Genomic DNA, 16344 nt, shown 5'->3' on the forward strand with positions numbered 1-16344 from the left:
CTTCATATGTTAGTATCAGCGTTGGGGTCTCATACTGTTGCAGTTATTTCCCATAGATTTTATAGTGGTTCCTGGAATTGCTTTTGTGGTAATTATTTTCTGTAGAGTTAATTATATATTTATGGAATCCTCTCTTAATTCTCCTAAACTAGTGTGTAAATTTTTTTCGTTCAGTTTTGAGGTTGATGGCATTTTCTTCTGTTTTATGTGTCTTTCTTATGGAATTTGTCACATTCGAGAGGCCATGATGCATGTTTTCTTCGTGGGTTTAAAATAGCTAGATTCTCTGCTTGTTTATTGAGACTTGGTAGCAGTTCTTCCAAGTTATCTGTTACTTTAATGGTTTTTGTTTATTTGTTATTATTTGCAATTTTTAATTAGCTGGTGTAGGTCTTGTTTTATTAGTCTTTTCATTCTTTTTCTTTAATGGAGTCAATCCGATTTTAATTTTAACTAAGTAATGCGGCCTGAGCCTGTGTCTACTTCTCTCAATACTTAAACATTGTACGTTTCCTTATGAAAATTTTTGTCTATATAGACAGGGTCTAGCTGTCACTCCCCCCTTCTTCCAGTCTGTGTGTTTCCATGTTTTTGAAGTTTATCTCGCTTTCTCTTGACATATGATGATTTAGATATAAGGTTGTGTTCTCTGCAGAGAAATATTTTCTCTAGTACTGATAGCAGCGAAACTCTGATAGTACTTAAGTAATTCTTTTTGTTAAGATCTCCAGTGTTATTTTCATTCTTGTTAAATGTTTGACCAACCGCTGTCCCCCTCCACAATGGATCAACAGAGACACAATGGATCTACAGAGAAACTGAAATTTCTTTTGACGAAACTATCCACTATTTTTCTTCACAAATTATGTCAAGAATTGTTCAATAAATGCACAAGACAAACATTTGTAAAATAATGTGAACTCCATTTTCCAATTATATCTTTGTAATTCCTTTCCTTTCCCAGCTGGACGTTGAAGTCTCCTAATAAGATTTTTACATTTGTTGTATTTATTCTGTTCACGCTTTGTTCGAGAAGGTCCCAAAATTTATCTACCTCTTTTTTGTTGTTGTTAGAATTTTTTTTCATTTATAGGGGCATGGGCATTTATAATTGGGTAGTTTTGTTCATTTTTTAAAAGACACAGTAGCAATTCTTCGTGATATTGCTTGAAAATCAGTTATTGAATCAATTATTTTTATGTTCACTATAAATCCTGTTCAGAAGTGGAGACATTGCTTCATAACCCTCTGTCCTGGTTTCCCATTATAAATTCTATATCCCTGTGATTCGAACGGGTCCTCTATCGTGTTTCTCATTTCTTGGAGCCCCGCTATTAAAACGTTTGGTTTATTAATTTATCAGTGAAATTCTTCAGTTTCCTGGTCTTAAGTGGTAAATTTATGTTGGTTATGCTGAATCTTCTTTTTGTGTGTTAGTGTGCATTTGGGGGAATGGAAATGTTTCAAGTCATTACTGTCCTCTAGCTGGCTTCCTACCGAATCCGATGTAGCCTTTACCTGCCTTTTTAGGTTGGACGGTGGCATTTTTTCCCTAAAAGACCTTTCCATATTTGATTTTCAAAGGTAATTAACCTCAGCTTGGGCGATCTCCGTTTACGACACCGGTTGTTTATCGCAGATGTGTTTGGTCTGCGAGAGGTATTCTATTTCACCACCGCGGACGCATCATGTAGAAGTATCACCTCTCCTCCTGCTAAGACATTGTAGTAGGTTGATGGCTTCTTTTTCTTTAATTGCTTTTGTTGTCCGTCTGTAAGCTGGTGGTAAATTTTTGTAATTTCATGATTTGCTCCTCTCTGAGGCGTAGTGACAGTCAACAAGGGATATCATTTTCACTTTTCACTATCAAAATCACATGCCGTTTTAACATTTTTGATCACCTGTTAGCAACAAACGTCCTTTTCGTATCGCCGGCTGATTAAACTGTTGTCTGTAGGAGGTTGACATACAGATTTGTATGTAAAAGGTGGTTATAATTAAAGTTAAACTTTCAAATCGCTGCAGAAGTAACACCACTGGTCAGAATGACGTCAAATTGCAAAGGAATATTATCGGAGCTGGAAGAAAACGTAGGGCAGAAGGAAATTAAATACTTGCAAAATGTAGCAATAGATGGCGCTGTAAGCATCATAATTTAATAGTGGTCCACTACAAACGACAAAGGAAACATACAACAATGCGCTTGACTTTAAACAAACTGTACTACTCAGTATGCATGGGTGTACTGTTAGTTATGTATGCCCATCCACCACGGCAATGTAATATCACAATGAATGGGAAAAATTGGTTTTTAACTGTCCTGAGGCCAAAAACCGCATAAGAAGCATCAATCACATCGATTTTTAATTGTCCTGAGGCCAAAAATCACAAAAAAGCATCAATCAAAATCAAATCGGATTATTAATTTCCGTGTGGCTGGTGCAAAACATGTTCAATATGCTGTCCACCGTTTTCTGCAACAAGCTGAAATCGAGAAACAACATGATCCACACAACTGATCGAAGTGTTTCCGGCATAGTGACAGTCAGTCAAGTTTGCAATCGGAAAACTGAACACAACATCTTTCAGATAGCCCCACAGCCAGAAGTCACACGGATTAAGATCACGTGATCGGGATGGCGAGGTTGTAGGGAAATGGCGGCTTCTAATTCTAGCATTTCCAAAATGGCGCTTCAGCAGCTGCTGGATTTGCAATGTGCGGAGGTGCGCCATCTTGCGTAAAAATGATACCATCCACACATCCACGCTTTTGGAGAGCTGGAACCACTTGGTTGCGCAAAAGACACTCATAGAGCTTATCAGTGCCAGTACAGGTAACAGGACCGGAAGCACGTGTCTCATCGTAAAAATATGGCCCTATGATAAATGATGCCGTAAACCCGCACCACACAGTGATCTTTTCAGGATGAAGTGGTACTGGTTGATTCGAGTGTGGATTTTCCGTTGCCCATATCTGACAATTTTGTGTATTGGTGTATCCTGTAAGAGAGAACTGGGCTTCGTCTGTCCACAAAATCTTCCACGGCCAATCGTTGTCCACTTCCATGGAAGCAAGAAATTCTAAAGCAAAGGTCTCTCTTGCTGCGAGGTCAACAGAAAGCAAGTCGTGCACATAGGTAATTTTGAATGGATAGCAGAGAAGGGTGTTTCGTAGAATTTTACGCGCTGTGCTCACGGGTATGTCCAGTGTTCGGGCAATTCTCCGTGCACTACACGTTTGCACCCACCACTCGTTTCCTCTTGCTTTGCTCTAGCCACTGCTTCCATTGACGTCGAATCAATTAGCTTCCTCTCTCTACCAGGTTACACACCAAAAGAACCCGTCTTCTCGAAGTTCCAAATAATTTTCTCCACACCCACGGCAGACATCGGACCAACGCCTTTTTTCAAACCCTTCAGTGTCCGGAACTTATGCAGAGCGACGTGTGAACAGTCATCATTCTTGTAATACAGCTTTACAAGCAGAGCGCGATCCTGGATTGAGAGCCATGGCGAACGTCGCAGAAGCGAAAGGAGGAAAAGCCATGTACCCGCGTGTTTATACCAACTTCAATGGGTCGTGTGCATTACAGGTGTTTTCATTTACGCAATCTGACACATACAGCGATCAATTTTCACACTATTTTTTTTCTTCTGCCATACGATTTCTCCCTTCTCCGATAATATTCCGTTGCAATTTGACGTAATTCTGACCAGTGGTGTTATTTCTACAGCCTTTTGAAAGTTTGACTTTAATTGTAATCACCCTGCATATACCTCATGACATACCTACTACTCATTTTTCTTTAATGAATGTTTTGTGTCCGAGTACTAAATTGCTTCCAGATAGTTATCATTGTAAGATTAAGCACAAAAGTTCACCAAACAGTTTGACGGTGCTACAGCCTCCAGTGTCATTAACAGATAAGGTTGCCAAATTTAATTGCTTACTGGCAAGTTGACCGAACTGGAGTATTGGAAGGTTAATGGTTTGTAAAAAGTTTTTGAAGTTACTGAGCAACAGTCATCTAAAGGAACATATCACCATTTGCCTTTTTTATTGTTTGGTGTTTATTTGAGTACAACCCAGGTTTCGGCCTTTTATGCCGATGCTGATTGTTTGATTTTATGTCTTTAACATACACTCCTGGAAATTGAAATAAGAACACCGTGAATTCATTGTCCCAGGAAGGGGAAACTTTATTGACACATTCCTGGGGTCAGATACATCACATGATCACACTGACAGAACCACAGGCACATAGACACAGGCAACAGAGCATGCACAATGTCGGCACTAGTACAGTGTATATCCACCTTTCGCAGCAATGCAGGCTGCTATTCTCCCATGGAGACGATCGTAGAGATGCTGGATATAGTCCTGTGGAACGGCTTGCCATGCCATTTCCACCTGGCGCCTCAGTTGGACCAGCGTTCGTGCTGGACGTGCAGACCGCGTGAAACGACGCTTCATCCAGTCCCAAACATGCTCAATGGGGGACAGATCGGGAGATCTTGCTGGCCAGGGTAGTTGACGTACACCTTCTAGAGCACGTTGGGTGGCACGGGATACATGCGGACGTGCATTGTCCTGTTGGAACAGCAAGTTCCCTTGCCGGTCTAGGAATGGTAGAACGATGGGTTCGATGACGGTTTGGATGTACCGTGCACTATTCAGTGTCCCCTCGACGATCACCAGTGGTGTACGGCCAGTGTAGGAGATCGCTCCCCACACCATGATGCCGGGTGTTGGCCCTGTGTGCCTCGGTCGTATGCAGTCCTGATTGTGGCGCTCACCTGCACGGCTCCAAACACGCATACGACCATCATTGGCACCAAGGCAGAAGCGACTCTCATCGCTGAAGACGACACGTCTCCATTCGTCCCTCCATTCACGCCTGTCGCGACACCACTGGAGGCGGGCTGCACGATGTTGGGGCGTGAGCGGAAGACGGCCTAACGGTGTGCGGGACCGTAGCCCAGCTTCATGGAGACGGTTGCGAATGGTCCTCGCCGATACCCCAGGAGCAACAGTGTCCCTAATTTGCTGGGAAGTGGCGGTGCGGTCCCCTACGGCACTGCGTAGGATCCTACGGTCTTGGCGTGCATCCGTGCGTCGCTGCGGTCCGGTCCCAGGTCGACGGGCACGTGCACCTTCCGCCGACCACTGGCGACAACATCGATGTACTGTGGAGACCTCACGCCCCACGTGTTGAGCAATTCGGCGGTACGTCCACCCGGCCTCCCGCATGCCCACTATACGCCCTCGCTCAAAGTTCGTCAGCTGCACATACGGTTCACGTCCACGCTGTCGCGGCATGCTACCAGTGTTAAAGACTGCGATGGAGCTCCGTATGCCACGGCAAACTGGCTGACACTGACGGCGGCGGTGCACAAATGCTGCGCAGCTAGCGCCATTCGACGGCCAACACCGCGGTTCCTGGTGTGTCCGCTGTGCCGTGCGTGTGACCATTGCTTGTACAGCCCTCTCGCAGTGTCCGGAGCAAGTATGGTGGGTCTGACACACCGGTGTCAATGTGTTCTTTTTTCCATTTCCAGGAGTGTATATTGCAGGACACTTGACATATTACCAACTTATATTTGGCTATAGATTAAGAAAAATTTTGGCTCTCCATGAAATGTCAGATGTAAAATCACCATCTTGTAAAAGATTAACAAATAGTCGTGGGAGTACGTAATATTTAGTAAAAATAGACTTAGACTTGTAAATAATAGATGAGGGTTTTTCGTTGCGGCGGAATGTTCTCACGAAATTTCAATAGCCGACTTTCTCCTCCGAATGCAAAAATATTTTGTTTATTCCGACCTACATAGGGAGAAACGATCATCACCATAAAGTAAGCGAAATCAGAGCTCGCACCGAAAGACATAGGTGTTCGTTTTTTCCGCCTGCTGTACGGGATTGGAATAATAGAGAATTATTGTGAAGGTGGTTCGATAAAGCTTCTGCCAGACTCTTAAATGTGATTCGCAGAGTATCTATGTAGATGCAGTCGTAGCACATGTCCTTAAAACGTTTTCAGGACAAGTGCTCGTCTTTTATTTACCACCGTAAGCCTGTTTTTACTAAATATGACGTGCTCCCACGATCTTTACTAATCTGTTACAAGATGGTGATTTTACGTTTGGCATTTCGTGGGGAGTCGATACTCTTCTTGATTTATGGCCAACTTTGAGCTTGACAGCGTGTCAAGTGCCCTGCAGTATGCCGAAACCTGGATTGTACCCAAATGAAAAGTAAAGCATTCAAATGGCCGTGTGCTCCTTAAAAAAAAAAAAAAAAAAAATACTTCGACGGTGGGCCTTTATTCCTGTATATCATTCGTATGTTTTTTACTTGACGTTTTATTTTTGGGCCGGCCGGTGTCGCTGAGCGGCTCTAGGCGCTACAGTCTGGAACCACGCGACCGCTACGGTCGCAGGTTCGAATCCTGCCTCGGGCATGGACGTCTGTGATGTCCTTAGGTTAGTTGGGTTTAAGTAGGTCTAAGTTGTAGGTGACTGATGACCTCCGATGTTAAGTCCCATAGTGCTCAGAGGCATTTGAACCAGTTTTTTCATTTTTGGGAACAACATCGTGTTGAACACATATGGCCTCAATTATGCACACTTCTGCGTAAATTTACCAAAATGTCTGTAAAGTGTTAAATTATGTGGTCTGAGGACGTTCTTCCATGCACTGTCGATATAAATTTACCATTTGTGGTTAGCATTCCAATACATAATGCTTCTGAGTGCTGTCCTCACACACATGCATTGGTTAAAGATATTTAAAAATTTTCTTCTGCTCACTGCATGACATTGCGAGTGATACATTTATCTGTGCTAAAGTCCAATAGCATCTCCTCCTCTGGTTCAAAAATGGTTCAAATGGCTCTGAGCACTATGGGACTTAACATCTGTGGTCATCAGTCCCCTAGAACTTAGAACTACTTAAACCTAACTAGCCTATGGACATCACGCAAATCCATGCCCGAGGCAGGATTCGAACCTGCGACCGTAGCGGTCGCGTGGTTCCAGACTGTAGCGCCTAGAACCGCTAGACCACCGCGGCCGGTCCTCCTCTGGTGCTCCATTGCCAATGTCTTGTGTGCTGGTAAATGGACAGCTTCCGCATTGGCTGCATCAAGTCCAGTTATCTCTTTTAATACCTTTAAATTACTCTAAAATCTCTTTGTCGGTTATTATATTTTTGTAGGCACATACACATATTCAGCACTATATATTTTACATTTCGTTCACGTTATTTCTTTTGCTTCGTTAAAAATACTAGAATATTGTTTTGAGTTTTAAATTATTTTCATTTATCGACGAATATTCCCCCACTGAGAAGCCACCTATGCTTCTGGACCCTAACCTCATCTCCATTGCCCATTCCACAGTCCTTACCCTATAAGACGTTCTCGAGGCACAGCAGGATATTCCAGTGCACAAGTGAATGAGAGAGAGACAGAATGAGCTGCTGCGTTACTGGAATCTTCCTGACGTTCAGCTCACAGCTGCTTAAAAACAATGCTTGTGGCCCGCAGATCCTGGAGGGCGAGGCTGCGCAGCGCCTGACTACCGCCGTGGCGGTACACTGGTACGCCGACAGCTTCACCAGCCCCACCATGCTGGACGACCTGCACCGGAACCATAGCGACCTCTCCATCTTCTACACAGAGTCCTGCTACGGTAAGGGAGCCCTCGGCTGGGAGCCCAAGTAGCTGAAATGTCAACGGGCGAACTGTAGGTCTGCTTTAGTAATGATCATCAGTTTAATAGTCTACGCCTGGTAATCAACATTATAGATTTCGGAGTCTCCTTATTGTCCCTGTCGTAAGTTCCTCGTTTTATAGGTGAAATAACTGCCAAACAAACGTTTTCTTATAGTCACAGACACTGGCGTTTCGTAAACATACGTCAAACCTACGTTTCTAGCATTTGTAGACTTAGAGAAAGCTTTTGACAATGTTGACTGGAATACTCTCTTTCAAATTCTGAAGGTGGCAGGGGTAAAATACAGGGAGCAAAAGGCTATTTACAATTTGTACAGAAACCAGATGGCAGTTATAAGAGTCGAGGGACATGAAAGGGAAGCAGTGGTTGGGAAGGGAGTGAGACAGGGTTGTAGCCTCTCCCCGTTGCTATTCAATCTGTATATTGAGCAAGCAGTAAAGGAAACAAAAGGAAAATTCGGAGTAGGTATTAAAATCCATGGAGAAGAAATAAAAACCTTGAGGTTCGCCGATGACATTTTAATTCTGTCAGAGACAGCAAAGGACTTGGAAGAGCAGTTGAACGGAATGGACAGTGTCTTGAAGGGAGGATATAAGATGAACATCAACAAAAGCAAAACAAGGATCATGGAATGTAGTCGAATTAAGTCGGGTGATGCTGAGGGAATTAGATTAGAAAATGAAACACTTAAAGTAGTAAAGGAGTTTTGCTATTTGGGGAGCAAAATAACTGATGATGGTCGAAGTAGAGAGGATATAAAATGTAGACTGGAAATGGCTAGGAAAGCGTTTCTGAAGAAGAGAAATTTGTTAACATCGAGTATAGATTTAAATGGCAGGAAATCATTTCTGAAAATATTTGTATGGAGTGTAGCCATGTATGGAAGTGAAACATGGACGATAAATAGTTTGGACAAGAAGAGAATAGAGGCCTTCGAAATGTGGTGCTACAGAAGAATGCAGAAGATTAGATGGGTAGATCATATAACTAATGAGGAGGTATTGAATAGAATTGGGGAGAAGAGGAGTTTGTGGCACAACTTGACAAGAAGAAGGGATCGGTTGGTAGGACATGTTCTGAGGCATCAAGGGATCACCAGTTTAGTACTGGAAGGCAGCGTGGAGGGTAAAAATCGTAGAGCGAGACCAAGAGATGAATACACTAAGCAGATTCAGAAGGATGTAGGCTGCAGTAGGTACTGGGAGATGAAGACGCTTGCACAGGATAGATTAACATTGAGGGCTGCATCAAACCAGTCTCAGGACTGAAGACCACAACAACAACACGTCAAATAAACATACACAACAAAATTCTAACCTGTCCTATGTCTTTATGTATTTGTTTATGTCAAATCTCTTTCTTATTACTTTTATGACAACTACTTACAGACAGTTGTGTGACGGAGGTAAAAATAAATCCGGATTCTGAGTGCTATTCAGTAGAGCACTCATGTCTCCAATCGTGAACTGGATATTGGGGCTTGTGCACGCTCTTCAGGATGCCAACACATCTCAAAGGATCATTTAAAGCTTTGACCGCATTATCACTTTACCACAAAAAGAGTAGTCAGTGTGGAAAGTTAAGCGCCGATTTATCGTGAAGCAGTGACGTCATCATAACGTTCCGCCGCTATTATGAGGCACGAGACGTTAAAGATATACATCGCAGTGATCGCCCGCGTCACCAACACCAACTCATTACCTCTACTCACAGATTACAGCCCGTATTTAACCGAAACAGAATGAGACAGAACTTGCTTCTATCCTTTTTAGGAGGGTGCTGCGTGGAAACAGTCAGTACGTGACCATCTCCACACTATCAACATGATATGTTTGGTCTTTGTATCCACTACAAACAATAGTACACTGTAGAAACCCTTCCCCCAGCAGCGCAGTGCGTGAAGAAGATGGGTAGCGAAAGTACCTGAAGTTTCAGAAATTGGTTATCTGTGGTGACTCCAATACAAATTTTGTGTATGGTGGTGCAAGAAAGGACGTTGGTAGAGCTCCTAAATTCATATGATCTGATGCAGACTGTGTTTCTTTTTCCAACTAGGGTTCAGGGGAGCAGTAGCACGTACAGAAAGGCAAATACCATCTAGGTTAGGTCTTACTTATTTTATTTGATAATAATTTATTTAGGTTATACTCAGATCCATTCATTTCGAATTACTGCAAAGTGCCGGTCGGCATCTGGCAAATACGCCTAAACAGTATTTGTCTGTGTACGCCTGGGTCACTGGCAGAGGATTTTCGCCACTGGTAAGTACAGGATTTATCTGACACCTGATGATCATCGGAGAAGAGCGTGGAGGCTGCAAGGTTCCAATGTAAGTGTCAACCATTACCAAGCGTCCACCAGCAACGTGGGTCAGTCATGTTTTGTACCAGTATCGTAAATGGATGTAGGACTGCTCTTGTACCTATCGAAGCAGGTAAAGCAGATGCCAGACTGAGATTCATTGGAAGAATCCTAAGGAAATGCAATCCGAAAACAAAGGAAGTAGGTTACAGTACACTTGTTCGCTCACTGCTTGAATACTGCTCAGCAATGTGGGATCCGTATCAGTTAGGGTTGATGGAAGAGATAGAGAAGATCCAACGGAGAGCAGCGCTCCTCGTTATTGGATCATTTAGTAATCGCGAAAGCGTTACGGAGATGATAGATAAACTCCAGTGGAAGACTCTGCAGGAGAGACGCTCAGTAGCTCGGTACGGGCTTTTGTTGAATTTTCGAGAACATACCTTCACCGAGGAGTCAAGCAGTATATTGCTCCCTCCTACGTATATCTCGCGAAGAGACCATGAGGATAAAATCAGAGAGATTAGAGCCGCCACAGAGGCATGCCGACAATCTTTCTTTCCACGAACAATACGAGACTAGAATAGAAGGGAGAACCGATAGAGGTACTCAAAGTACCCTCCGCCACACACCATCAGGTGCCTTGCGGAGTATGGATGTAGATGTAGATGTAGAAGCTAACTTGAAGTATGTGCAGTATCGCGATAGTGTCCTCCAACTCACCGTCTAGCTCTGTACATGAGTTAGTCTTTCAAGACTAATGTTCAGACGCTTGCAAGCCTTTCATCTTCTTCCTTCACACCTCAGCACTAAGTAAAATGGAATTGCCTGCGGTATCTGCCGACATACACTCAACTAACCACCTGCTGAAAGATGCAGAGCATCGTCGCAGAAATCCTCCCCACTCATTGGATGAGCTCAGGACACCCACCATCGGAAAGTTGGCACAGGCTTAAAGAGCAACGTTCGAACACCTTTTGCCATTCAGTGACGGGGGGGGGGGGGGGGGGGGGAGCAATACAGAATTTAACGTTACCCACCAGGAGATTTTGTTTTACTAGATTAACAAATATGCGTCTAAAAATTGCTTTTCTTTTGGTCATTGTTTCCTATTATTTCACATTGAAATATGTTTTCATATAGTAAGGGCTACTCCTTCATCCTGTGCTCTCTTTGAATCTGAGTCAACACACATTCGCAGCTATTCAGTAGGTGCAAAATTGTTTTTGAGCTGCTTGTTTGGTCTACGAGTACGTCAAATGCAGTGCAAGGAGTCGTAAAAATTACGTTTACAGACAGTTGATTAGGTACGTTGTAACAAGGTACTTACTATAAGAAAGAATGGGTTCGATGACTTGTGTTACTTATCTAGGGTTTAAAGAAGGTGCTAACAGGCCTTGATGATCAGATTAGATATCTGAACTACTTTATGTGGCTGCTTGCACAGTATTATATGTTTTATAAATGTATGGAAACAATGGTAGATCTCATGGTCAGTGGTTCATATACTTTCTCAGTTTTTTGTCAAACCTAAGGAATCCATTATGTAATTGACCATCCCACGTCGACAGTCATACTTCCTGTTTCAATGTTGGAAATTTTGAAATGCTACTGCTGTAATATCGAGTCAGTGGTAAGGATGAATCAAAATGTAATAATTTCTATTACATAAGAAACTAGAATAGACTGTATTAATGTTTCATAATTATATTTATTTTATATTTTGTTGTGAACCGCCTTTCGACTTTATAGACCATCGTCAGACGCCTTACGCCGGCTGTGTATTTAAGTTTCTAGTACGTCTATGATCCTCCAAGTAGCGACGGAGTATTCCATAAATACTACTACTATTATTTCATTTTCTGCAACCAATCTCACATCTCATACGGTAGCTGAAACTTCTAGTTTCTTATCTCAAGTAATTTATTACCGTCACTTTTTTATCCCACAAAATTTGTAAAAGTGGTGTTTTCGAAACATTTAGCAACACAGTAAATATTTTCAATATTTTATGTAAGTGCAAAGTAACATGGATTTATAATTGTTTGGATAGAATGCTTCTTTAATTCACTCACTCATTGGTTTCAAAGGTGGCAACCGAGTCATAACCGATACAGTCTGGCATCTGTATGCTCTAGCGGCATCGTTTTTGTCTCATGGTTGCCTCTTTGTCGTGGTTCAGAGAAATGATACGCCAGAAAATTCTTTCGTTGTTTCATCAGACTCATGTAAGTCTAACAACACATTAAGCATTACGTGAAACACATTAAGCATTACATGGCATAAAAATCAGAAGGACGAGCCAGCTGTTTGCCTCAGACTTGACGGCCTCTGACGACGTGCTCTTGTGTTGCAGGTCCCTTCATGGGAGGCGGCTACCCGGCGGTGAGGCTGGGATCGTGGGAACGGGCAGAGAACTACACCAGCGACATCATACAGGTAAAATACGCTGTCTGAGAGCGCTATACTCCTACATACATAGTGCAGGAAAGTACCAGCCACATAGCAAGCGAAGTGCTACACCTGTTTACATTAGTGGTGGGTATTTTATGTAGACCATAATCGCTCTGAATAAAAATGCTGACACCATGTTCAAGAGTGGTATAGGTGCATCGGGCTTCAACTTTTCAAAGACACAGAAAATAATAGGCTACAGTATTTCACAAAATATATAAATGAACAGCAAGTTTTTTATACCTTTTTCTACGACTTAGCGGTCTCAGAGAAATACCCACTAGAAAGCACTGAGGAAGTGTTTGACTGTGGACTTAATACTAAATCAACCGTCGCAGGGCTCGCCCAGAGAACGGAGACTATAAGTGTTAAGTTGTTTGTACTGCTGTCGGATGTCCAGCATGGTGCAGTCGTTTTCGTAAGACGATGTTTTCACTGAATACCTTGGCGTCATCTTCAGGTGATACCTGTGGAATGAGTATCTTACCTTCTTTATACTCCTACCGTCCCCAACTCTTCCTCCACCACCGGTCACGCACCGCGACAGGTTGGATGGTGTCGCCGATGGTAGGCGCGAAATCTGGTCCTTCCGTACCCCTGTGGCCTAAGTCGGTTGCGAAAGTTGCAGTCGGCTGACTCTAAAGCAGATGGCAGACTTCAAGTAATTGGCAGGATGCTGTGAAAATACAGTCAGTTGCTGGGGCTCCTCTTGAATGTGTGGTCATGGTCCATGAATATGTTTTTTTCCTGACGTTTCGTCCAGAACCACGTTGGACAGGGGTACTCCTGGTTCCACTGAGACTTGCAATTAGTCTGCAGACTCAGCGAAAACACGACTATCTCTGCATGTGTCAATGCAGACCTGGACGGAATGTGAAAAACAAAACAGTTTCATGGATTACTACCATACAGCCAGGAAGTAACCAGCAACTAAGACAACGAGCCACGAGGGCCTTAATCATAAGACCAAAATGCGATATACAAAGGAGATCCGTTCTAACACTAACGTGACCCATCCTAGAATATTGCTTGTGGGTCCCATTCACATTACCGTTTTACTTCACCTCCACTTTCCTGAGAGCTGTCTGTATTGCCCTACTGTGAGGAGAAGACTTAAAGGTCCAGTCGTGTTTGGTCTTCCCTGGTGAGTTGCCTTCTGTATGCTGCGCAGGTGATAAACCACTGGACGTCCGCCTGGGAGGACTGGAACATGGTAGTGAACACTGAAGGCGGCCCTAATTGGATCGGCAACTATGCGGACGCGTCCATCGTGGCAAACGTGACGGCGGACGAGTTCTACAAGCAGCCCATGTACTACGCCATCGCGCACTTCTCGCGCTTCGTGCCGCGCGGATCCAGGCGTGTCAGCCTTCAGATGGACGCCGACGCCAACTCCACCGACGTCGAGAGCGTCGCCTTCCTCACGCCTCAGGATGACGTCGTCGTAGTCCTGCAAAACAAGTAAGTCGCAACTCTCTCTGCAACCTGAGGTCCATTCTGCAAGTGCACACAGTTGCGTACTGGGCTGGTTGTGCTCCTTTACTCTTTCACATTTGCCAAGTGTTGCCCATTATTTTGTGCCTTTGTCACATAAGCATCAAAATAGTTGTTGCTGGATTTTTGGACAAACTGACATGGCATTCGTTCATTCCCTGTGCTTTGAGCTGACCTATCTTCCAAATCTACATGATGGTCTTAACGGCACAAGAGAATAATCGCTGCTTCGTGGGCTGTGGCGTTACAAAGCAGTTACTATTTCAGCATGTTGCGGCACTCTGGCAAGTCCTACCACCTATCCTCCCTTGACGACCCTCTGGTTCAGAATCACAATGGACGTCTTCTGCACTAACCAAATAGGATGTCTAACCACTTGTCATACAGTAACCTATAGAGTTCATCGAACCCTATAAATTAGTTTCAAAGGCCTACGAGCAGTAACTGATTTACTGCTTGCCTGATGTTCCCACATCAAATATACACTGATAAGCCGAAACATTATGACCACTGCCCACCACAATGTTGTGTGCTGCCTGGTGGCTCTGAGGGCACGTGACGTGGTAAGAGAAGTATACGAGGTGCGACAATGAAGTAATGAGACTGATATTAAAAAAAATGTTGCTTACTGTTTTAGTCAAGTTTAGTGTTGTCTCCTTCAAAGTACACCCCTTCTGATTGCACACACTTTTTCCAGCGCTTCTGCCATTGATGGTAACATTTCCGGAACTCATCTTCCGTAATATCCTCCAAGACCCTCGTCACAGCTTTTTGGACATCTTGTGTTTTCTGAAAATGGTGTCCCTCGACCGCCGTTATGGCTCTTGGAAACAGAAAAAAGTCGCACGGAGCAATATCAGGTGAACAAGGTGGCTGTGGTAGTACTGAAATTTGTTTTGAGGATAAAAATTGCTGTACTGACAGAGAAGTGTGGGATAGCTCATTATCGTGATGCAGAATCCAATTATCAGCAATGTTGGCACGGACACGAAGAACTCTTTTTACGAAGTCTTTCTAAAATTTCTTTGTAGTAATATTGGTTAACTGTTTGTCCAGGAGGCACCCACTCTTTTTTAACAATTCCCTTGGAATCTAAGAAGCACACAAGCATGCATTTCACTTTTGACTTTGACATGTGAGCTTTTTTTGGTCTGGGTGATCCCTTTGAGCACCATTTCGAACGTTGGTGTTTTGTCTCTGGATCGTACTGAAAAATCCAACTTTCATCACCAGTGATAACAGGGCTCAACAATTCTGGATTGATTTCCGTTTGTTCTAACAGACCGGTTGCCACATTTTTCCACGTTTCTCGCTGTTCTGGTGTGAGATTTTTGGGGACCATTTTTGTACAAATCTTTCTCATACCAAGATCTTCAGTTATTATTAGATCGATTGATGTTCAGTTCTTCTGCAATCATTTTCACGGATAATCTTCGATCAGATCGTACGAGTTCACGCACCCTGGCCAAGTTGACATCCATCCGTGAGGTTGATGGTCGTCCACTGCGGTCTTCATCTTTAACATTCGTTCTGCGTTGACTAAACGTTTTATGTCAATGAAAAACTTGAGCTATTGGCATAACCTCCTCTCCAAAAGCCTTCTGAAGCTTGCCGTAAGTTGTCGTAGCGTTTTCACCCAATGTAAAGCAAAAAGAAATGGCATACTGTTGCGCAATGTTATGCGGTTCCATTTCCGTGACGAGAGACACAAACATGTGTTAACTTATTACAGCACAACTCACCACTGAGCAATTGCATCGATGTGCCGCTTGGACTAGAATCAGCTTATAAACCAAGGTCAATGATATTGTGCCTACGCAAACATGCAGGGTTGCATCTTGCAAAGAAAACAGTCTCATTACTTTATCGTCACACCTAGTTTGAGCGGAACAGAGATGAACGGGAAATCATTTTAGCGATGGTACTTGGCGCAAATTCGGAAATCCGCCGACTTAATCGATGCTGACAGAAGCCAGATTGTTGTAGCCTGGTGCCTGGGAGTGAGTATCTCGGAAGCGGCGAAGCCGGGCAGTCGTGATAATGTCGTGAGCATCTATGGAAACTGGTCGAAGAATGCTCAAACCACGAGTAGGCGACGGTAAGTTGGAGATATCTAACCTCTCTCTCTGTCGCTCTCTCTTACTGAGTGATATTTCTAGTTATATTCCATCAGAAGTCATTCAATTCTCTCCGTTGGATCTGTGTGACGGGGAAGACATCTATGTTGTTGGCCCATAGTGATCTGAGACATCTGATCGAATTATACTGGAATGCTGCAAGCCCCTTCAGTGCGCCTCTTTTCATTCCTCTGGAGTCTTTAAATCTGCAAATGGAGGGAGTTAATTAGCTTGGTGA

The 16344-nt window shown here is 43.4% G+C and overlaps 2 protein-coding genes across 3 annotated transcripts in view; both read left to right on the plus strand.

Moving 5' to 3' along the window:
- Positions 1-16344, plus strand: part of LOC126162380 (lysosomal acid glucosylceramidase-like) — a 518384-nt gene that overhangs the window by 301174 nt on the left and 200866 nt on the right. The window lies entirely within an intron of this gene.
- Positions 1-16344, plus strand: part of LOC126162382 (lysosomal acid glucosylceramidase-like) — a 126603-nt gene that overhangs the window by 100441 nt on the left and 9818 nt on the right. The window contains exons 7-9 of the mRNA XM_049918852.1: positions 7551-7695; positions 12398-12480; positions 13667-13956. Of these exons, the coding sequence (XP_049774809.1) occupies positions 7551-7695; positions 12398-12480; positions 13667-13956 (518 nt within the window). The remainder of the gene's footprint in view (positions 1-7550; positions 7696-12397; positions 12481-13666; positions 13957-16344) is intronic.

This window comes from Schistocerca cancellata, chromosome 2 (assembly GCF_023864275.1).
Source record: "Schistocerca cancellata isolate TAMUIC-IGC-003103 chromosome 2, iqSchCanc2.1, whole genome shotgun sequence".
Classification (NCBI taxonomy): domain Eukaryota; kingdom Metazoa; phylum Arthropoda; class Insecta; order Orthoptera; family Acrididae; genus Schistocerca; species Schistocerca cancellata.